The sequence below is a fragment of the Microtus pennsylvanicus genome, chromosome 5, assembly GCF_037038515.1.
Source record: "Microtus pennsylvanicus isolate mMicPen1 chromosome 5, mMicPen1.hap1, whole genome shotgun sequence".
Lineage (NCBI taxonomy): Eukaryota > Metazoa > Chordata > Mammalia > Rodentia > Cricetidae > Microtus > Microtus pennsylvanicus.
Genome location: NC_134583.1, coordinates 122,960,496 through 122,984,479, shown reverse-complemented (window position 1 = coordinate 122,984,479; position 23,984 = coordinate 122,960,496). Strand labels below are relative to the sequence as shown.

The window sequence follows — 23,984 nt, the reverse complement described above, 5'->3', positions numbered from 1 at the left end:
TATCATGAAGTCTTGTGCTCAGTTGGAAGCTCCTGAGGTTTGCAGTGGGTGTCACAGTTATAGGCATATTATCATTAGCACAAGGGATAAACCAGTCCTCACTCCGTCTTAGCTACCAGCATGAAATCAGTTCTCCCTCATCCAGCCTGTTCTAGGCTCCCAGAGCTTTCTCTCCAGCACCGCAGCCTGTTTTGCAGATATCCAATACCACTGGCCTTTTCTGGCAATGAATGTCATGGTCATTCAGCTCAGGGAATATCCCCAGACCTAAGTGATAATACCAGAATGGGGGTGGGGGTTCCCAGGGGAACCTGACTGTTGTTGTCAAACAGGTCTATGTAAACCAGGCATGGTGGCACATGCTTTTAATCCCAGGACTCAGGAGGCAGAGGCAGGTGAATCTCTGAATTTGAGGCCAGACTAGACTACAAATAGAGTTCCAAGACAGTGAAAGCTACCTGGAGAAGCCATATCTGAGGGGAAAACAAAAAAACAAAACAAAACAAAAGCCCACTGTGTAGACTAGGCTGGCCTGGAACTCAGAGATCTGCCTGCCTCTACCTTTAAATGCTAGGGTTAAAGGCGTATACCCCCAGGACAGGTGGAATGTGACTTTTAAGATAAATTGTTGAGGCAACCCCTCATTCTCTTCTCAATTCCAGGCTCCACCACAATCTTGCTAAGCATGGCCACCGGTAACTTCATCTCTCTGTCTCACTTCCTCTTTAAAAAGACGAAGCAGCAGGGTGTGGTGGTGGCACGCCCTTAATCCCAGCATTCAAAGGCAGACACAGGCAGACCTCAGTGAGCTGGAGGCCAATTTAGTCTACAGAGTGAGTTCCCGACTGAAAAGAAATCAGTCTTCAAAAGAAATCAGTCTTCATCATCATCGTCACCAAAGAGTACCTACCCACTGCTCGGGGTCACAGTGTGGGCTCAACAAAACGATTCTTGTGCTTAGTTGTTAGGGATCACTGAACACCTGTTTGCTGTTCTTACAGCACATGCAGACCCTTTGGCTTGTTGCAGAGTGAATACATCTGTGTGTAAATCCACTTCCCTGGAAATTTCCCAGATTCCAACCTGAGGATCAAGGACTCCCTCAAACATCCCGCTCTGGTTGTGGGGATAGGATTGGGCTCCGGCTCCTGGCAGGGGCGGTCCCCTGAGGAGTGCGACCAATGAGTGAGCGCAGTGCTGCTTCGCGGCTTGAGAGCTTCCTGCACCAAAGAACGCAGCTGTCTGAAGTTAGCATCCCGGTGCTAGCAAGCGGGATAAACCACTGTTTTCCCGGGTCAGAGCCCTGGAAGCTAGACTTCCAGAGGCGGATTGCACCCTCCCACCCCAGTCGAACCCAGGGTGGAGGCCAGTTTCCTCTCCGCACGAGAGTGGAAGTGGGGATGGACATGAAGTTGGGTTGACTTGTGAGTGGCGATAGCCACTGTGACTTCCTCACTTCTCCCATTGCAGTTTCCCCAGTGAACCATTCGCTAAGCGCCAGGAGACAGTTGTAAGCATTACACAGCCCAGAGGACCAAGTTATCCCCCTCTTAAAGAAAAGTCACCCGATGGCCCACCGCAAAAGGAATAGGAGAAAAAGAGGGGAGGAGAGAGCGAGGTGCTAGTTCCCTCTGCTAGTGGCAGAGGGAACAGCAGATTGCGCCGAGCCAATGGAAAAGGCTGGACGAGGTGGCACCAAATTCTCTTTGGCCAATGACAAGACAGTCTTCGCAGGAGGCGCATTAGCATTTTCCCCGAGGCAGGGGGTTGGAGCAGCCCGGTGTAGGTGCCTTCAGCATCCTGGTGCCACGGAGGTCTACTCCGGAATCTACTTGGCTTTCTTTCTCCTTCTTAGTCCCTCCCTCTCTCACCTCCACGCCTGGCTTCCTTGGCTTGCTAGCCCCACGCTCTTTGCTCTTTGCTGGCAGCGGATATAAGGGGTCTGAGGAAATACTAAACACGGTCATCCCATCGCCTGCTCAACCCTTTAAATTCCCGACCCAGGGAGATCCGCGCACATTCAGGTTCGACTGAACACCCATCCCGCGGATCAGGAGCGGAGGTTTCTGAGCGCAGCTCGGCCAATCGCTCACACCAGCGGGCTCCGGAATCAAAGTCCACGCTCGGTCTCAGTGCTGGGCAAGGGAGGCCAGCAGCCGACAGCCACGATGCCGGCCCACATGCTCCAAGAGGTGAGCTTGCAGAAGCGGCCTCCGCCCCGCGAGTCCGCCACGCGGACCGGGCTTCTAGGTGACTGGGTCCGCGGAGGGGGAGAGTTGAGAATTCTCCGGGCTACTTGACTTTCTCCAATTCTAGTGTAACCAGTCGTTTGAGGGGTGTGTATTCTAATTCGGGCAGTTGAGTCTCAACTTTTTGTGTCTTAAGCTTTAAAGTAATGAAAAGCCAGTAGCGCCGATACTTGTATGTTCACACAGGGTTCCCTTTGTGTATTACTAGGGGTGCGAATGTTTCACTCTTATTTCCCACTGGTCCTTCCTTCACTTTGAGGTTTTGCTCTCCTACCCGCAACAAGTCTGTACAGTTTCTTAAAACTTCTGTTCCATTTCGCCCTCATGCAACCTTGACTCTGGGGCAGGGTCTGTGCCTTTACTGTACCTTTTGCTGCAATAGTGTGAGGAAAGTGGTCACCCCCACCCCGTCCTCCACAGATCTGCTCCCCTGACGGTACTTTTCCTGGCAGATCTCTGGCTCCTACTCGACAAGCACCACCATCACAGCGCCTCCCTCTGGAAGCCTGCAGAATGAACGAGAGAAGCAGAAGACCGTACCTCAGTACCTGGAAGAAGATATCCGTCCTGAAATGAAGGAGGATATATACGACCCCAGCTACCAGGATGAGGAGGGTCCCCCGCCCAAGCTGCAGTACGTCTGGAGAAACATCATCCTCATGTCCCTGCTGCACTTGGCGGCCCTGTATGGGATCACACTGCTTCCCTCCTGCAAGGTCTACACCTGGCTCTTCGGTGAGCAGTTCCCCTTGTCTCGGGCCAGTACCTTAGGTTTCTCTTTGCTCTTTAATGAGGTAACCCCTGGCCCAAGGCAGTGGCCTCTCTGTCTAGATTTCCTGGCCTTTTCTTTGGTCCCTGGGAGCAAAACCTTGTGGGACTAGAAGTCCCTTAACATGAATTCTGGGTCCCTGTGCAGGTGGCTCGGAGGGGTCTACCTGAGGCAGAGAAACAACTTTCTCTGAACAATCTTGTCTGTGTGAGTCACTTGCTTGGTGGCTTATCCCAGCCCCACATGACTCAGGAGAAACGCACCCTACCTGGGAGGCATGGGGATTAGGGCTAAACCTGGGGCCTTGTGGACTACTGGTTCGCTAGAGCAGGGAACAGAGCCTGGGGAGACTACGCCGGAGAGGTCCTTAAAAAGAAAGAAAGAAAAAAAAAGGTGCTTATTGTGACCTCAACTGCTAACCAGACCAAGCTGGTAGGCTTCTACAACACCCAGGCTTCCAGGTGTGTGGCTCAGCTGCTCCTGGTCATTCTCCAGGGAGCAGCACGTGCCAATCAACAGGATATTTAAAGAATGGAATGAGATTCCTGTTCATCCATTCCCTCACCTAGCCTGCGCCATGGCCGAAACTAGAATCTTCATCAGCCCCAGCCCTAATTCAGCCCCTCAAGGATTCCCTGGATGTGGGCTGATAGCAAGGCTGTCTCTCGGATGCCTGTGTACTTTACTTACACGAGTTTTCATCTATGAAACCTGAGTCAGGAAGAGGGAGCAGGGCAGTGAGGCCGGAGTCCCTGTCTGGAAGACACAGGCAGGTTCTCTGGAGCATTATCAGGTGTAGATACTTTGTGGCAGCTGGCTCAGTGGGTAAGGGTGTGAAGGGGATGGCTAGCCAGGTATTGGCTCCCACTGCTCTGGGCCCCTTAGGTCCTCTGAGCTCTTAGATCTGGTCTTGGAAGCTTTGTCTTAGAAGTTCTCTAGATGCCCTAGATCTGAGAGGATCCACTTTCTCCAAACCGCAGTTTTTCCAAGTATCAAGTAGGGCAGCAATGCCTTGCCAGGATTGAGAAAGTCGTGTTCCTTGGGTTAGCTGTGCCACTTCCCAGCCTTTCTCTTGAGGCAGGTGTTTGCAGAGTCTTCTTCTTCTCTTCAAACTCTACAAGAGGACACAGTTCTGAAGGGACCTCTGATAACACTCAGGGCCAAAGAGGCTGCTTCTCCCTCCCCCCATTTTTTGGGGGCGTAGGGAAACAGAGCCTTACTGTTGCCCTGACTGGCCTTGGGCCTTGAACTTACAGAGATCATCCTGCCTCTGCCTCACAAATGCTGAGATTAAAGGCATATACCTCCTCACCCAACTCCAGCCCACCCCAATATGGGAGCCCTGGCTATCCTGGAACTTGCTCTGTAGACCAGGCTGCTTCTGCCTCCCAAGTATGAAAGGCGTACACCACCATGATATGGCTCCAGTTGTCTTAAGACAACTCTTTTTTTTTTTAAGACAACTCTTGAACTGCCCCCCCCCCCCCCCCCCCCGCCGCCGCCACCACCCTCCACTCCTGGTGGACACAATAGTCCCGTAGGGGATGGGGAGGGAATGAATCTAAGTGCCTTGAGCCATCTCCCTGGATGCACTGAAAGGTTTGATGTTATCATATGTGGTCTAGACTGTGCCTGGGCCATCTACAGCACTAGACTAACATGGATGCTTCCTTGGTGCAAAATTGAGGGCTTCTGTGTTGCTGCAAACCTTTTCTTTCCTCCTGTTGATTGCTAGTGGTTCTCCGGGGCTCTCTGATACAGTGTGGTCAGACCAGATTGCCACATGACCGTGAGTAGTAAGCATCTGGTGCCACCATCCCAACTCTGAGAAACTGCGGCTAGAACCTTACTTAGGACAGACACTGACTATGGCTTGCAAGTGTTTTGTAAGAGGAAAATGGGGCTGTGCAGGAAGCTGCTTAGGAAATTGCTCTCTCTGCTACAGAAGGCCATGGGACTGTTTGTCCAGTGTGTAGTCTTTACCCACTGCAGCTAAGGTCGATGGTCTCTGAGGATCATTGTTGCTGCTCCATAGGACAAAACCTACCAAGGACTCTGCCCCGGCATTCCAGCGCTGGCCAGAGGAGAGCTGGGGACATACAGTATCTACTTCCCCATCGGAGATCAAATTTAGTGCCTTCTGAGCCTGCAGGCCTAGAAGGTTTTGAAGCAGAAAAATGTTTTGACATCGGGCTCTTATTTTACTGACCCTGCTTATACCTAACCTCTCTTGGGATCTTATTTCCTCAATTATAAAGTATAGGACTTTTGTGGTGGTTTTGTTTTGTTTTCGAAACAGGGTTTCTCTGTGTAGCCCTTGGTGTTCTGGAACTCTGTTGACCAGGCTGGGTTCGAACTTAAAGATCTGATGTGTTGGGTTTAAAGGTATGCATCACCACAACCAGGTTATTAGTGACACGCACTCTATTCAAAGTGAATATGAGAATCTTGGTTACTGGCAAAGTTTAGGACACTGCAAACATGACTTTTCAGGGCTTTTCTTTCCTTTCTTTTTCTCTCTCTTTTTTTTTTTTTTTTTTTTTTTTTTTTTTTTTTTTTTTTTTTTTTTTTTGAGACAGGGTTTCTCTGTGCAGCTTTGAAGCCTGTCCTGGAACTTGCTCTGCAAACCAGGCTGGCCTCGAACTCACCAAGATCCACCTGTCTCTGCTGGGATTAAAGGCGTGCACTACCACTGCCTGACCAGAGAGCTGTTTTATGTGGCCTCCTTCCCATTCAAATGTGACTGTATCAGCTGCGCCACTTGAATGTCCCCTACAACTTCGGGCTTCTCTAACTGGCCAGTGTTCAGAATGGTGTGGCTGCTGTTTTCACAACACTCCTGTTTATGATCCTGGGCTCTGCTGGAAGTTCGCAGCTCTGCCCATTCAAGAGGTAAAAGCTACCTCTTGATTCTTGGGGTTCACTGGCAAACAGATCCTTAGCCAAAACCCAAAGACAAACACTAGCATCAGGGAAGCCTCCTTGACTACTTCCACCGTTGAAATTTGCTTGTTAGTGATTCCCCCACTGACTTGTCTTGTAGCGTTTGTGGCCTATTACATCAGTGGCTTGGGTATCACAGCCGGGGCTCATCGGCTGTGGAGTCACCGAACTTATAAGGCTCGGCTGCCACTGAAGCTCTTCCTCATCCTGGCCAACACCATGGCTTTCCAGGTAAGAAGTGGGTGCTATTGCTGTGTCTCCGCCCCAAGGATGATCTGGGGGAGCAGCATCTAGAGAATTCTTAGGACCCCCCAGTGATTGCCCTTTTTGGTTTCTGGGGCTTTACAGGTTCAAGTGCTCAGGTTATTGGGAGGATAGGTGGGAGACAAACAGGAAAGGCTGTCCAGGCTGGGTCCCTTTTGATTTCAGGGCCACTGTGGTATTACATAGCGTATTTATTGTAGGCTGCCTGCCTAAAGGGCCATGCTCCATAGTTCGTACACTGACCATAGTTTCCTACTCCTACTAGACAGTCAGCTGTGCTTTGCTGTGACTATCTTGAAATATGACCACAATGGGACTGATGGCAATGTGTCACAGGATTGGGAACTCTATATAGTGCTGGCTGTGCCGGGCACTACTAAGCACTTGCCATCCCTAAACCCATTAAGTCTTCATGGGGCATATCGGTGGATATTATTGTTATCACACTGATTTTTGTTTTTTGAGACAGGATCTCACAATGTAGCCATGGCTGGCCTGGAACTCACTATGTAGACCAGGCTGGCCTCTGCCTTCCCTGTACTGGGATTAAAGCTGTGTGCCATCACTCCTGGCCAAGTATTGCACTTTAGAGATGAGGAACTGAGTCTCATCATCTCTAAATGGAAGGTTGACGGAGCAACCTTGTTCTAGCTGAGGCTGCTGGGTTGGCTAGGTCAGGTACTGAAGTTGGTTTACAACAGATGAGGAGGGTTGGGGTAGAAACGGTGGGCACGGGATGACTTGTGGTGTGAGGCTTACAAGAGAGAAACAAGGAAGCACATTAGTCCCATATAATGACACGATGTAAAGTGTTTCTCACACGTCCAAGACGAACTCTGGGGTCCTAGGGAAATGTGCCCGTGCTCGTTAGTTTCATGCTGGTCTTATAACGAGGTTAGGTTGTGAAAGCATCAAGGAGGCATGCCCTGCATCTTTTCCCCAGAGTGACTCCCTGGGATCCAAGGCTACCTGCCTGATCTCTGCCCCCATGTTTCCACATTCCTTTCTTCCAGGGCTGCAGTGTTCTCTGTGAGTGCTGGGACCTTTCTCCCTCCCCACGCACAACCTCATTGTGCTCTGGGACCTTTCAAAATAAGCTTCAGGGACAAATGTACAAAAGAGCAGCCCCACCACCAAGGTCTCCTTTGGAGCTAGAGTCTTACGGGTTTTGTGAGTTGAACTGAGAATCATGGGCCTTTGAAGATAACTAAGCACTGGATTCCCCCCCAGGAGGGCTTCTCTTCTCAATACTGGGGTCCTCTTTTCTGTTCCCTCAGAATGACGTGTATGAATGGTCCCGAGATCACCGCGCCCACCACAAGTTCACAGAAACACACGCTGACCCTCACAATTCCCGGCGTGGCTTTTTCTTCTCTCACGTGGGCTGGCTGCTCGTGCGCAAACACCCGGCCGTCAAAGAGAAGGGCGGAAAACTGGACATGTCTGACCTAAAAGCTGATAAACTGGTCATGTTCCAGAGGAAGTGAGTGAGGTGGGGTTTGGGGATGGAGCTGGAAGAGCATGGGACCTGGGGACTCCACCTTTTTCCTCTTAGGACTTATAAAATAATAACTGGGTGATTTACTGGGTTGATAAGTTCAAAATCATTTACATCTCGAATTCAGTGTCCAGCAGGCTCACAGTCATAACTTATTGCTCTGTTTCTGCCTGAGCCATCTTAACAAAACCAAGAACCGTAGCATCAGTCCTCTTTGGGTACATGAGTGTTTGCCTTCAGGGAATTCTCAGCCTATTTGGGGTTGAAGGAAGGAATCATCACATAAGGCAGAAAAATACTATGTTTACCATGGGTAGGTACAAGGAGGAAATACAGCTCAGTGGATATACAATGGAGGGACCCCTTGGCATCCATTGACAGTGGAATAGAATGCCGAAGCATTTCCTGAAATATAGCCTTCAGGAACAGATCAATATAATTCAGCCTGCTTGGGAGAACCATGTAAACAGTCTTTGGCAGCATGGGACACAGTCAGATGGGCTTTGGAGAAGCAACTTTCAAGACAGGTGAAAATAACCATGGATCCAGGGAGGTGATGGGCAGGGTCACAGGTTAGACAGCAAGGAGGTCTCGAGCCAGGGAAGTGGTGACCAGAATGGAAAGGAACCAGACAGAAGTGCTAGGTACAACTGCCCAGGGCAGTCGGTCCCCTTGGAGGTCAGTGGCCTGATTTCTAGGCTGTGGAGCATGAGACAGAGGCCTGGCGGGGAGAAAAGAGCGAACACCCACAGGGTGATCGCAGGAAGTGAGTGTGTGACATGTGCCGTAAGCTGCCAAAGACCACAACAGGCAAGAAAAAGGAGCCCAGAGGCTGATGGACCACAGCCTGGGCGGCGGAACTGACTGATGAGTCGTGATTTGACTCTGATCAGTTTGACCAGCATGAGCTTGTGCTCCCATGAAAAGGGTAATGGATTTGTAGTCAGGAAAAGACGTGGAAGGAGACACACTCGACCCAGTAAGATGAACGTGGAATAGCGGCACATCCTCGGAAAACAGAAAGAACACTGCGCCGAGAGTTTATGCCACCTCCTCATGCTGATGACCTGTTCCGTCCTCGGGCATAAGATGACACAACCCTGCCTAATTAGAAGGGACAGTTTGTGTAGGTGTGGGAGTCCTCTCTTCATAGACTCAGTGTTTGATCTCTCCATATAGGTACTACGTGCCCGGCCTCCTATTGATGTGTTTTATCCTGCCCACACTGGTGCCCTGGTATTACTGGGGTGAAACTTTTGTAAACAGTTTGTACGTCAGCACTTTTTTGCGCTATGCCGTAGTGCTCAACGCCACCTGGCTGGTGAACAGTGCCGCCCACCTCTATGGCTATCGCCCCTATGACAAGGACATTGAACCCCGAGAGAACATCATGGTTTCTGTGGGAGCCGTGGGTAAGTCACTAATCCTCGGCATGACCATATATCTAGGGACCTGCTATTTGGGGTATTTGTCTAGGAGCCAGGAGAACCAGAATGACCTGTTTTATGAGTACTGTGTAGTTCGGTTTTTCCACTATAAAACCGGGGCTTGGGGAGGAGTATCTGGAAACTCTGGAGAGCCGGGCAAGCAACAACTCTGAATGTAAAGTGGAAAGGGCAAGAAGTAATTCTGCTTTTGCTTATAGGTTGTAAAACAGTTTCTAAAAGCTTCCTATAATTAGCCTCTGGGTTTTCCTCCCCTTGTCCCCTGGCAGGTCTGTGGCTCTTCGTAGCCTAGGATTTACAAAAAGAGCGCATAGTCACCAGGGTAGCGACTATTGTCCAGTGATTCCTATGTAATCTTGCTGCATCCGGTGTAAAAGAGTTGAGATTTAGGCCAATAATCTTCAGGTTGCCACGCTTGTACTTATCTCCCTGCTGCGGACCTTGCATTGTCATGTAGCCATGGCAGCTGCATGGCAGACTCCTGGCTTCCCCCACCGTCTCCCCCCACCATCCCTCCCTCCTTGTTCTTTTCCTCCCATCCGTTCCATACTGAGGGAGCAGCAGTTTTGTGAGAAGTGCCTTGCGGGTGATCTGATGTTGGCTGTTCCTGGATGCTTCCCTCCCTAATGCCAGTGCTGACTGCAATCCTGGCACTGCCTTGCCCTGCTCTCCCAGTGACTGAAGCCTTAGCTAGTTTCCCCTGTGAGGACCCAGTGCCCTCTTCCCATCATCTGTTGACAGCTGGAGACCACTCTGCTCTCACTCAGTGGTACCTGTAACATTATTCAAGCTTTCTCCCTGGTTCTTGCTGGAGTCTCTGTATCTCTGTCCACCTCTCAGGCATCTCCTACAATTTTGTATGCTGCTACTTTGACCACTTTTAAAATGAACCCTATGCTATCCAAATCTGATGCTTCCTTAGGAAAGAATAATCTGAACTGGGTCTCATGTGCCCTGTATTGCTCTACAGTGAGGCTTCCTTGTGACCATCAGTTCCAAATGGCTGCCAACGTCTCTTGTTGGGCTGATATTCACTGCTCCAAGTTCATTCTCATCTTACCCGTTGCTCTCCGCCCTGACGCTCCTATCACTCTCGTCCTCATCTTGAATTACTCCCCTCAGGTCACATGCTGGTCATTCCCTGGAACATTGCTGCTATCTCTCCCTGCTCCTGTGGCTACTCCTTCTCTTTTTCTCTCCCTTGTCACTACTGGTTTCTGATTTCATGTTGAATGTCAAGGCGTGGACTCCTGGGAAGTACTCGGAACATCCTTGGGAAAGCGAATAAAACCTAGCAATCTTTAAAAAAAAAAAAATCTTGAAATTGTATTGGGGGGGGTGGCTTGCCTGCATGTATGGCTGTGCACCTTGTGCGTGCAGTACCTGGTGTGGCCAGAAGAGGGCATTTGGATCTTCTGGGTTCTGTATTGTTGGAATCCATTCAGAAAGAAGAGTCCTGCCAAGAGATGGCAAACACATCACCCTCTGCAGAAGCCCTCCAGAGTCCAGATTTTTTTTCCTTTTATCAAAGTGTTTGTTTTCTCAGCACATCCCTGACTCAAGAGTCAGCAGCCTACTGTGAGCCAGTGTCTGGGGGGAAGAGTGGGAGGAGGGAGGTCTCTTGTCACTGACTGGGCTTTTTTTTCCCCTCTTGGCAGCAGCTGCCCCTCCTGTTAGAATACACCCTATCCTTACAGAGATCAGCAGTGTGTGGGGAAGGTGTGCTATCTACTTAGCTTTGGGAGAAAGTGGCTGAGAGTCCCCTTTGCCTCCTCCTTTTCCTTCCCCAACACATGTACTTATGTACAGACCCTATGAGTTCTTGGGCCTGTACCTCTTAATGTTCTGATACTTTCCATCATAAAATCTGTTCCCTTAGACCCAGCTTCTCTCTTAACTTCTTATCTTATGATAAAAACTTGATTTGACAAAGGCTCCCAGACAGGTATGTGTGAGCAGAGACTCTCAGCCGCTTTCCTGAGATTCCTCTGAGGGCATCTGTTCACTTTAGAATACAAGACTGTGGGTTCATCTGTTCACACAACAGTGAGCTTCTTCAAGGTTTGAGGTACCCGATTACCTTGTTAGAGGTGTGCTCAGAGCAGGAAGCAGCAGTCACCGAGCCCCCTAACTGCCCCCTGTGCTTCTCTTCCAGGCGAGGGCTTCCACAACTACCACCACACCTTCCCCTACGACTACTCTGCCAGTGAGTACGGCTGGTACTTCAACTTCACGACCTTCTTCATCGACTGCATGGCTGCCCTGGGCCTGGCTTACGACCGGAAGAAAGTATCTAAGGCCGCTGTCTTGGCCAGGATTAAAAGAACTGGCGATGGGAGCCATAAGAGTAGCTGAGTTTGGGGCTCCTGAGTTCCTGTTCCCAAAGTTATCTGGGCAGAGATTTAATATTCTGTTGATTAACTCCAGGATAATGCTACCAGACTGCTAATGATGCATTTAACCTAATCCAGTACAGTATTCTTTTAAAATGAAAAAGCTTTGATCACGTTTTGAGGTAAAAGGCATTTTAATTAGCTAGGATTAACCATGCCTCAACATACATACTTCTAAACACAGACATGATAAACGCATATACAATTTTACGCATCAATCTTAAGTAATAACAATATTTTTGAACATTCTATACACAGAGTATTAAAAGCCAGCAAACATGCTGTTCTGATGCCGAGGTCGTGAGCACAGGGTTCTGTCCCTGTTTGCATTGCATCTTGCTTGGTTTCTTTTCTCTCTGTCTACCTCCCAGGCACTCAGCTGGCCAGCCACGGGTCTGTATCCACCTTCCAAAGCCTAGGCGATTTTTCTGGTGTCTGAAATACTGCTTCTTCTTCCTAGATACTTCTCTCCTTGTTCTGGGCTTTGAGATTGCTGCTTCAAACTAGAAATACAACAAAACCTTCCTGGAACTTCCCTGTCTGCTAAGGAGCTTCATTACAGGCTTTGCTAGATGGAATGGGAAATTTTTCTTGATTTGATATATAGAAAGTAGATTATCTGGAGCCAAGAGTTAGCATATCTAGTATGGCTCATAAGTAAGGCTGGGAGAAAGGTAGGAAAGGGTAACCATACCCAGTGGCCTAGTTAGCAAAGACGCCAGGCCCCTCTCTATAGCATGGCCTCCTTTTAGTCCATGCTCTGAACCACAGAGCTTGGTGTGGCTGAAATAATTAAATCAGTTTTAGAGAGTGAGGGGGGGTTGCATGGTCTGTGTGTGAGGGGGATGCAGCTAGCTTTTAGCAACATGAAGATTTCTTCACAGAAAAAGTCTTCATGTGAAGTGTGTCTATCTAGAACGGGTAACCAGATGATAAGTGTTCTGAGGATATGGTATAAGACTATGGATATAAACAAAATCTTCGTTTGGAGCATGAAAATATTTCACTTGGAAAAACTGAAGGACAAGAGGGATTGTCTGGGTTGCCAGTTTCTTTCATGGCTGAACAGGAACTGGAGAGGTTGAGGTACAGCATCTGTAGGTAGCTGCTGAGAGGGAGATTCCTAAGTGAGCCCTTGGGAACACACTGCCAGGGATCTGAAGTTGGTGCCGTCCATCACTCTGATTTCCTCCTTGAATTGAGTAGCGATGGGCTTCTCGTGGGGTTGAACCTTCCTTGCATTCTTTGCTTTGTGGCCATCCAGCCTACAGTGAGCTGCCTGGGCGGCTGTTACCTTGCCCTGATTTCTGCTGCCAGTTCTCTGTTCTTTGACATTTTCCTCTTTCCCGGGACAGGCAACAAGTTGCCTGAGTGTCTTCTGAGCACACGGGGCTTGCTGTCCTGGCACCTTCCTCTCCCACAGATGCAATGCTCATGGGCACAGAACAGGTGGGTGCCGCTTCCCTGTGGCCTCCACATCCTCTCTACCTCTATCCCTATGTGCCTCTGCCACAGTGATTTCGGAAAAGCTTGGGAGGCTCTCGAACACCATGATTCAGAGATTTGCTGGTTTGTGAGTTAACAGCTCGCCCAAGTGCTTGTTGTCTCAGCGGAGCAACTGCTGAATGAGATGGTCGATGGTTGGTGTCTGTGTGAGTCGGGGTACACAGTGTGTTTTCTCCTCCTTGCATGCTCTGCAAGGTGGCTCTGGTTGGTGAATGTAGGCAGGTGGTGGTACAGTGAGAGGATGAGGTGTTCCCCAGTTTATCCCTGAAAAGACGCCAGAAGCATAGGCAATCGCCCAGGGCCTCACTTCAGAAAGAGGTCCTGCTTCCTGAAGCCAGGGTGTATTGCAAAGCTCCCACTGAAGTGTGGTAACTAGGGTGCTGTGAATTAACAAACATCCCTATCACACAGCTCAGGGCAGACAATGGTACAGAAAAGTCTAGAAGAAAGCATTACATCAGCATTTTGGAACCAACAACCTCTCGTGCCCTGTAGCCCAATCCAGAAGCCTGACTTTGGTGTTAGGGCTGGCTGTGGATGGTACCAAACGCTCTGTTCACTGGGATCAGATCAGAGCCTTTCTTCCCATGTTGATCGAACACAGGCTTTGAACTGTTTGTTGAAGGTGAAAATCTTGTAGAAGATCAGTGTAGATCTGCTGACCTATATCCCTCTGACCTAACCCTCTGGAAAGGCCTTTGGGTGGTTTTTCTTTCCCGGGTCATCAGATCCTTGATTTATAAGAAACAACAACAACCTTCTTCCTCTTCCACTCTTATTCCACAGATCTGATTCAGGCCATATCCCAGCACAGGGCTGAGGCCCCAGTGTCTGTGGGGCTTTAGGTAGGATGTGATGGAAGGTTTAGGGAAGGGACACTTTTTCAGATCCTCTCAAAGGTGGATTTCTGACAGTTCCCACAAAATGTACTACCAGCTTTGGGTGCCTTACCTCCTTCCTACTCTTCAGTGCATGTGAGCCCAGCCTCGCTCCCTCCCTTAGCCCTGAGACCCTGAAGATGGAGCGGGTATAAACAAGAGGCTGGATGGCAGATTGTGGCTGCAGTGATTGGCAGAAATCTTTCACAGGCTTCATTTGGAAAATTTTTCCGGGAGCTGTTTCTAGTGGATGCTCAAATCTGGTATGAAGTGGACGTAACTTGGCTGTATTTGACTGTACTGGCGTCCTCGTTACTGTTATCAAACAAGTGATAATGGCAGTGGTGCTCAGGGGAGTTTTCTCCTTGGGTTGCTAGGCTCTGGGTGTGTTCTCTGAAAGTGTAGCTCAACTGAGTTGGCGTAAAAGGTTTGCAAAGTGAAGTCTGCTGGTGGCTTAATCCAAGGCCTCTCTTAGTCTACTTTATAACAAATCTACCCCAGAGATAAGGTCTTTAATGTCTTCCAAACCTCCCTTGCTAATAAGCACCTGGTGGCGTCACTTCCCACTCATGGTGAAGTGAGTGCCCAGCACATCCACGCTGGAGGACACACTGACGCTAGCCCTCTGAGCAAGTTCTTGGGCTACTAATACTCACCTACCTCAAGGGGCAGTTTTGAGGTGACTAGAGCTTTTTATTATTATTATTAAGGAGTAGGGTACACCATGAGCTTCACACATCCATATGTTCTAGACACCATCTGTCGTTCACATCGCTCTTCCCCGAGATTGACAGCAATCACCGGGGAAGTGGGATATGAGCAGTCCCAGAGAAGGATTGCCTATCACTGCCATGAAAACAGTGCAGGAAAGCTTTTCCATGCCTGAAGAAGATTTTTCCCCTTTTTACCGGCGATAGTTATTTGTGACCCAAGCATAATTTTGAATGATTTTCATTAATATAAACTCTTGAGTCTAATTGTACTAATTGAGATTGTAGTTGTTCCTAATAAAGTGGATCTGGCTGTAATGTCTGGGAGCTTTTTGGCTGTGATAGTCATGATATCTATTTCTTGCTCACCATGCTAGCGATGAAACCCAGGGATCTCTGCATGTTGGTCAAGCATTCTACAAATGAGGCACATTCAGTCTGTTTTGAACTTGTGTATTTGACACAGAGTCTCACTACATAGTCTTTGCTGGCCTTGAAAGTCCCAGAAACCTGCCTCCCTTTGCTAGAATTCTAGAAAGGATTGAAATCAAGATAAAAATTTAGAGATTACAAGGATTGAGTCATACCCCAGTAACCGCCTGCCCTTCCTAAGGGTAACCAGAGGGTAAACTCTGGCAGCAGGAAACCAAGAGTCTACTGGCATTGAGTCAAACACAGCATCAGCTGACAACCAGCCCGGGGGCCATGCCAGGTCGCTGTGTGTCACACAGCCACCTGAAGAACACAGTTTCAAGGAAAAGCTGTTACCTCTCAGCCCTGAGAAGTGCTGCTCGTTTTTTCTTCCTGGAATGTCCTGCCTCCAGGGAACAGAAAGCTGAGAATGCTGACTGGCAACTGAGGGAAAGCAAACAGCCCAGAGAGGAACTCGCTCTGTAGACCAGGCTGGCCTCACACTCGTGGAGATCCACCTGCCTCTGTCTCCTGAGTGCTGGGATATATGTATATAAGTGTTCTGTCTGCATTCAGAGAATGCATGCCAGAAGAGGGCATAGATGGTTATAGTTGCTGGGAATTGAACTCAGGACCTCTGGAAGAGTAGTCAGTGTTCTTAACTGCTGAGCCCACCCCAATCCCCAGAATAGCGGTTTTCCACCCGTGGGGGACAAAAGACCCTTCCACAGGGGTTGCCTAAGACAATCAGAAAACACAGATATTTACATTGATTCATTTCAGCAAAACTATAGTTATGAAGTAGCAACAAAATAATTTTATGACTGGAAATCAGCACAGCATGAGGAACTGTATTATAGGGTCTTGCATCACGAAAGCCAAGAATTACTGCTCAGGATTGGCTCCCATGAACTGGCATTAAATCGATAATGTGCCCTCCCAATGTTTGTTTCTCACTCCCTCCTATTCTGCCCCTCGCTGCCCTCCCTTGGTTTTGCACTCCTGTGTGCTTCCCGTAGGAAGCACAGTATTTCTTTCACGGCAGACTTTTCTTACTTTAGTGAAAGCTCCAAAGAGAAAGAGGGTGAGACCTTCCACCTGCAAGAATCTAAGGAGAGAGTGAGTTCTCCTTTAAGGGTAGAAACTCAGTGGGAGTCCCCAGAGGGCAAGCAGTGAATACTGCTTGAGGTATTATATGGAAAGGGACAAGAAAACCACATGTCCTGTTCAGACATAAAGATTTAGCCAAAAAGTAGTTTAAAATAATGGAGAAACGAAAAGTGAATATACAGATCTAAGGTATAGAACTCTATACACTACATGCATATCTATAGATAGAGAACTCTATACACTAATACATATCTATAGGTAGAGATCTATACACTACATGCACATCTATAGGTAGAGAACTCTACACTACATGCATATCTATAGATAGAGAACTATACACTACTGCACATCTATAGGTAGACATGCTATAAATTAAATGCACATCTATAGAGAGCTCTATACACTACATGCACACCTATAGATAGAGAATGCTATACACTAATACATATCTATAGGTAGAGATCTCTATACACTACATGCACATCTATAGGTAGAGAACAGTATATACTATATGCACATCTGTAGGTACAGAACTCTATATAGTACATACACATCTTTTGGGAGGGGAAAGGAGGGTCACTTCTCTTGATTATCTCTTGGCAGTTTTCAGCATTATCTCCACTGAGAATGGTGGCAAGTGTTAGTTGTCCCAGCTTTCACGAGGTGGAGGTAAAAAGATCAGAAGCTCAAGTGAGTTTAAGGCCACCTGGAGTAGGTGAAACTACCTCAAAGACAGAAAACCAAAAGAAAGGAAAGAACTATTGACCGTTTGTCTCTGCTTCAAAGAGAGCCAGTCGGCTGAAATGTGGCCCCGTGGGTAAGATGCCTAGGATGTAGGAGACCCTGTTTTGATCTGCAGCACTGCGTAAATCACGCGTGGTTGTTGTTTACTTAGCACTCAGGCTGTACAACCCTAGCACTCAAGAGGTACAGGCAGGAGGACCAGCAGTTCAAGATAATCCTCACCTGCATAAAGAGTTCAAGGCTAGCCTGGGATGCAGCAGGCTATCCAAAAAAGAGCAAAGGGTGGGGGAGCAATCTACAAAATGGGAGAAAAAAATTCAAGTGTCTCTATCCTGAACATTTCCTATAAATGGAAGCATACGTCTTACTCTTTGGGCTCAAGATCCACCTCTGTCATGTATCTGTATTTCCTTGTTCTTTTTTTTATTTTTTGGTATGTGAGGAGGGTTAGAGATGGGGTCTCACTGTTGTGTAGCCCTGGTTATTCTGGAACTTGCAGATTCACCTGCCTCTACCATTTGAGTGCTAGGATCAAAAGTGTGCACCACCACATTTAACTGCATGTTATTGTTTTTATAAACGATACCATTCTATTTTATAAATACATTGTATTTATTTATTTATTATGTATGAAATATTCTGTCTGTGTATATGCCTGCAGGCCAGAAGAGGGCACCAGACCTCATTACAGATGTTGTGAACCACCATGTGGTTGCTGGGAATTGAACTCAGGACCTTTGGAAGAGCAGGCAATGCTCTTAACCACTGAGCCATCTCTCCATCCCCCTACATTGTGTTTATTAATCTATTGATGGAAATGTTTTTTCCTACCTTCTGACTATTTTATAACACAACTATGAACATTCACGTATAAATTTTTGCATGAATATGTGTCCTGTTTCTCTTGGGTATACTCCTAGAAGCTGAATTGTTGGCATCTCCTTGACTTTGTCTACTTTCTTTCTATTATCTCTTGTTTGGATTTCCCGCCTGAACAAGGATACTAATGGACATGCTAACATGGATGGGGGAAAACCAATGAGGCCTCAGTCCTACACAAAGAACTCAACAGACAACAAAGGAATGCTGAGAACAGCAAAAAACAGTCGTCCCCAAGGAAGAGCACACCAATTGGTTATCCAATACCAAATGGTCAGCCCTGAAAATAAGCATACATGTAACATCATACCGAGCAGGATATGTTTAGGAATATATGTGTATGGGAATTAATTAGTTAATGGGGGAAAATACCATCAGTTTGAAAGAGAGCAAGGAGGGGTATATGGGAGGGTTTGAAAGGAGAAAAAGGAAGGGAGAAATGATGCAATTATAATCTCAAAAGGAAAAGAAAAAAGGAGTGCGGATTAGACTACTCGATTAAGGGCAATACTCAATATTCCATTTAAATCCAGTCTGTACAGTCTCTCAATTCAAACTTCAAGGGAACAGATGTGAGCCCTATGACTCATAAGAAGCAGCTGTGAAACAGACTGTTAGTCTTGCCACACCAGAGTGCAGCGGTTGTAGAATCTCGAGAGCACGTGCTAGTTAGAAGGTCACTGTGCAATCACAAATTTAACTTTCTGAAGAGTGAAGAAGCCAAGGTCTAAGTCCACACACTGGAGGTCATAACAATGGGAAAGCCTTGCTGTAGACAGACCTTGTGCTGTGGTCCAGATGGCACGTCGTCTCTGTAGAACGTGCTATAAAAGCCTAAATTTGATTCATGGGGCCGAGTTTCCTTGGAGAGAAGAACATGATTATTTGTGCAGTGGTCTGGAGACACACCACTGTCCCCCCGGAAGAGAGGACAGAGAAGGCATGCCTGGATTTCTCTTAGGCCTAAGAACCTGCTGGTGATACACAGTAATGATTCTGAGCCGGCCGGTGCAGCCCCAGCTGGCAGTGGTGGAAAGCTAAAATCATGTCCAGCCACCCAGAATGAACCTTTGTTTTCCAGGAAGAAATGCAGCTCATTCTCCTTAACATTCAACCATGTGGCAGCTTGAATCGCTTTGCTTTTCCACAGGAACTTTTTCTAACCATGCTCTACTCTCCAGGCAGGTTGTGAAACCCTGAAAACCACCTTCCTCAAACCGGCAGTGGTGGCACAATTCTTTAATCCCAGCACTTGGGACCGAGACCCCGGGGGGGGGGGGGGTTTCTGTGAGTTTGAGATCAGCCTGGTCTGCAAGAGCTCGTTGCAGGACAGGTTCCAATGCTACAGAGAAACCCTATATCGAAAAAAACAACAACAAAAAGAAATGCCTCCCTGCGCCTAAAACAGATAATACTGGATAAAATCGTGGAAAGATCTATCTCTCATCTTCTTTTAAATTCTAACTCTGCTACCAACTGCGGGAAATGTCACAGGGAGGGAAAGTTCTAGTCTCTGACCTATAGTTAACTTTCTACATTATGGACAAAGTACTGATTCTTGAGCGTTGACCTTAGGGACAAATGCCACAAGCCCTAATTGCAGGCTGCTAAGGTTCCTGAGATTCCTTGGGGCAGAACACTCCCCTTTTGATGATCCCGCTCTGCCCTTCCCCCGTGTCCTGCCCAGCCTACTACACTCAAGCCACAGTATACTGTGTAGTTCAGCGATCTGAATCCAAGTAAGACCCTCTCAGAGAGGCCAATGTGAACCCTCTGTCTTGACTGTGTCCCCAAGCTTTAAAAGAGCTGTGAGCAACTTAAGGAAATGAGGGAATTGAGTGGAGAAGGCCACAGATATCCAAGCTTGCTCATGGCTCTGTTCTTAGCCCTTTCTAGAGAATCCAGACCAAAAGGATCCCTTTAATTCATATATGTGCATAGAAATACACATCTGCATTCATACGTACATGTAATCTGAAGATGAATCAATAGAACTACATTAAAAAAAAATCATGGGCTGGGAAGATGCCTCAATGGGTAATATAGAGGACCTGTGTTTGAATTCCCAGAACCCAGGTGAAAAAAAAAAATCACTGGGATAGCTGTCTGTTATCTCAGTGCTGGCAGCTAGAGACCCGTAGATCTTGGGGAGAGAGGATGAGGGATGAGGTGGCTTATTGGCCAACCAGTCTATGTAAAAATGAATTCCAAGTTCAATGAAAGACCTTGTTTCAAAAGCCTAAGGTGGAGAAGCAATGAAGTCATCTGGATGTCAACCTCTGGCCTCCAGACATGCCTAAAACACAAGCTCGTCTACGCACTCATGCACAGGGGCACGTACCACACACAGGTGCACAGAGTCATCATACGGGCACTTACTAACTCTAGCTCCAGAACATTTTAGGCTGCTCCACCGCATCTGCTTCCATCTGCAACTTTCTACGCTTTTCCACAGCGGGGCAACCATTTTAAATGTTCGCTATCCATGTTTGCGTGATACCCTTCATTCTTCACGCGTATTCATCTGTCCCTTTCCTCCTCAGTCTTATACAAAAGACTGTCCCCACAGGCTCCCGGCCCTTTGTCCCTGGAGTACAGGGTGAGAGAAGCTGCAGTTTCAGTGACTTCAGTCTCAGCCAGTCAAAGCTTTCTGCCAAGACTTTTCCAACGGATCAGGACAGTGTGAAGAGGAGCCGCCCCATTGGGGTCACTAGGGCACAAGGCCGCTACCATTCGTTAACCCCATGATCTGCCGCACCTCCTGTCGGACGGCGAGTCCATAGAGAAGCTGTGGCCTGAACCAAGAGGGAGCCGCTCTACGCAGAGGCTCCGCCTGCTCAGCTAGGGTAGCCGTTGGACAATGAGCCCCACACCCTAGCCTCCTCCCGCCCTGGCCCGGTCAGGGCGCCGACGCCTAGCGGGGTTACTCCCGGTCAGCACCGCCCCCGGGGTTACTCGCGTTCACTCGGCCCACAGCGCCTGACCCCGGCACAGCCAATCAGCAGCCGTGCCCGCTCCAATCAAGAAGCGCCGTTGGGCCACCCTGGCTCCGGAGGTGCGCGCGCGCTTTGTAGTCCGAAGCCCTTGGAGATCTTCCTAGAGAGGTCACATCTAGGGCTCTGGCCTCCCTCTTCGCGAAGGAGAATGGCGGAGAACTCGTGGGCTCAGATCCAAGTTTCCTTCTAGGTAGCTCTGAGCCGCAGGTTGTAGGCAAGATGCATTCGTACTTTCGTGCATAGCGCAGGCACAGATCAAGGAGGCAGCCGCGCTCACAAGTCAAAACAGACTAAAGACCCTGTCGTGGAGGAGAGCAGACTAGGAAAGCACAGCATCCCAGTGTTCAGAGTCCAGGCTGATGTCACCGGAGACGAAGGAGTGGAGAGTGGAGGGTAGAAGGGGAAAAGTGCAGGGGAGAGGCTGTGACTACCTGCCTGAAGAACCCATAGTTTTGTTTCTCGCTATTACTTAGAAAAAAGAAAAGCAGTGTGGAATTGGAAGGAAGGGCCTCGGAGAGGAGTTTTGGAGCAGAGTCAATAGCATCCCAAAGCAGAGAAGTGAGACATGATGGGCTTTTATAAACGACCGCAAAGACAGCGCTCACCCCAGCTAAAATTGGTGTCTGCAAAAACAGATTTGGAAAGGGAATAGGAATTCAGTTTCTGACATGAGAGTTTACATGCGTGTGGAAATACTACCCGGAGCTCCTACGATCAGGATATGGGATTTGAAAGCGAACTAGAAAAGATCTAGAGAGGTTGTAGTAAAACTAGGGACATAATAAAAAGATTAAGAATATTCAGGCTGGCGAGATTTCTTAGCAGTTAAGAGCACAGGCTCTTCCAGAGGTCCTGAGTTCAATTCTCAACAACCACATGGTGGCTCAGAAACCATCTGAAATGAGATCTGGTGTCCTCTTCTGGCATGCAGGCATAAACCTGTATACATAATAAATACATAAATTTAAAAAAAAAGAAAGAGGGGCTGGAGAGATGGCTCAGTGGTTAAGAGCATTGCCTGCTCTTCCAAAGGTCCTGAGTTCAATTCCCGGCAACCGCATGGTGGCTTACAACCATCTAAAATGAGGTCTGGTGCCCTCTTCTGGCCTGCAGACATACACACAGACAGAATATTGTATACATAATAAATAAGTAAATATTTAAAAAAAAAAGGAAAGAAAAGAATATTCAGCTGGGCGGTGGTCATGCACACCTTTAATTCCAGCATTCAGGAGGCAGAGCCAGGGAGCTCTGTGAGTTCAATTCCTAGTACCTACATGGCATTCAATCATCTGTAACTCCAGGTCCAAGGGGCCCAGTGCCCTCTTTTGACCTTTATGGGCACAGCACACATGTAGTGCACAGACTCACATACAGGCAAAACACCCATATATATTTATATATTTTTAATTATATATACATATATATAATTAAAAGGAAAATTTTTTTACTGGATATGGTGGTGTGTGCCTTTAATTCCCAGCACTCAAGAGGCAGAAGTACGCAGTCTCTGAGTTGGAAGCTAGCCTGGTCTGTATATTGAGTTCCAGGACAAAACAAACAAACTTATGCCTTATGTTTCAAAGCTGAAGATGGGCAGGGTGGGTGGGATCAGTACCGGACCTCTTTTTCCTCTTCCCAATATGGTAACATTAAGCAGATTTCTGCTTTTCACTATCTGTTCTGTCTTTGACTGGACTGCTGAGGGCTAGGACAAATGGCTGAATCTGGCTTGTTAGGGGCTCCTAGGCCCTAACACTGGTAACCCTTCCTCACTGGCCCAGAGGTTAGACTGTGTTGGAATGAGGACCTGGTGGCTACCTAGCTGTAGAAGACCTAGACATAGTTCCAGGGGAAACAAATGAGCTACTACCCTAGGAGACCTTGGGAGGTGTAAGCTGTCCCTCACTGAACTCCTTGTTCATCTTGTCCTCAATGAGGGGAGGAGCTCCCGCGTCACAAGACCGTGGTGTTGCCATCTTACCTTAGTTTTTTTTAAAATTTTTTTTACTTTCTTTTTTTTTATTTATTTTTTTTAATTTATTTATTTATTAAGGATTTCTGCCTCCTCCCCGCCACCGCCTCCCATTTCCCTCCCCATCTCCCGATCAAGTCACCCTCCCTCATCTGCTCGAAGAGCAATCAGGGTTCCCTGACCTGTGGGAAGCCCAAGGACCGCCCATTGGGGGAGCCTAGGCAGTTTGGATGCTCACCTTACCTTAGTTTTAAGACTCTAATTTGAAGTGCATTAAAGCCCTGGAGTCAAACAAAGACAACGAGAGTTGTTTGTTGTTTTTGGTGAGTAGGATGGGTGGCGGGCGTGTGTTTTGATGTCCGAGTACCACCATTCTTTCACAATCTGAAGGGTTGAAGCAAATCTGTCTAAACTGTCTTCATGATGGAACTCGGATGAGCTCATGACCAGACTGGGTGACAGACACAGTAATTGTATTCCTAAGTAGGCATGTGATAGAGATGCTATTACTCTTTTACTGTCTACTGTCCTTTCTCTGGCTGGCCCTGGTCCTGGCATTCTCTCTCTGTCTCCCTCTGTCTCTGTCTCTGTGTCTCTGTGTGTGTGTGTGTGTGAGAGAGAGAGAGAGAGAGAGAGAGAGAGAGAGAGAGAGAGAGAGAGAGAGAGAGGATGTGTGTGACTGTGTGTGTGTGTGAATGTGTGAGTGTGTGTGTATCTTGCTGAGGTTCAGACATGGCCTTGAGCCCGCTAGGTGAGCCTTCCACCACTCAGCCACGTCCCCAGTTCCTCTTTCATTTCATGTACTTGTTTCTGTGTCAGGGCTTCAATCAGCACCCACAGACAGTCTTCCAGCCTCACTCACTCCGCGCTCAAGGACAATTTGAATTCCAGTATTCCTGCTTACACTCCCCAGTGGCTGGGACTGTAGGTCACAGGTGTTCACCATCCAGCCTGACCACATGATTAATTTTATTTTCTGCACTATGTTTGGAGCCCAAGTTCTTGCCCATGCTCCACCTCTCTGTGCTATATCACGGCCTATGATTATTTTGATTTTAATATGAGTTCTCATTATACTTCATATCTGTGTCACTGGGTCAAAGACACAATGATGCACCCCATGCGTCTGTGTAATTGGACAGAGTCAGTAGCACCTAACTTTGAGTACTAAATCCAGTACTTAGGCACTTGCTCTAGGAAAATCACTCTACACG

At 47.9% G+C, this 23,984-nt stretch overlaps 2 protein-coding genes across 2 annotated transcripts in view; both read left to right on the top strand.

The window, feature by feature from the left end:
• The window catches only part of Cwf19l1 (CWF19 like cell cycle control factor 1), a 299,806-nt gene that overhangs the window by 23,286 nt on the left and 252,536 nt on the right, over window positions 1-23,984 (top strand). The gene's annotated exons all lie outside the window — the stretch shown is intronic.
• LOC142850504 (acyl-CoA desaturase 1-like) lies at window positions 1,775-14,973 on the top strand. The gene is made up of 6 exons (XM_075974168.1): window positions 1,775-2,192; window positions 2,702-2,984; window positions 6,062-6,192; window positions 7,503-7,708; window positions 8,903-9,135; window positions 11,324-14,973. Exons 1-6 carry the CDS (start codon window positions 2,169-2,171, stop codon window positions 11,521-11,523), a joined length of 1,077 nt encoding a protein of 358 aa, XP_075830283.1. The 5' UTR covers window positions 1,775-2,168; the 3' UTR covers window positions 11,524-14,973.

What these genes read in the sequence shown, in the direction of transcription:
- LOC142850504 (XM_075974168.1), top strand. Translation starts at nt 2,169, where the DNA reads ATGCCGGCCCACATGCTCCAAGAG. An exon ending in CTGGTCATGTTCCAGAGGAA is followed by an intron (nt 7,709 to 8,902) that starts GTGAGTGAGGTG and finishes CTCTCCATATAG; the next exon opens with GTACTACGTGCCCGGCCTCC. An exon ending in GGTTTCTGTGGGAGCCGTGG is followed by an intron (nt 9,136 to 11,323) that starts GTAAGTCACTAA and finishes CTTCTCTTCCAG; the next exon opens with GCGAGGGCTTCCACAACTAC.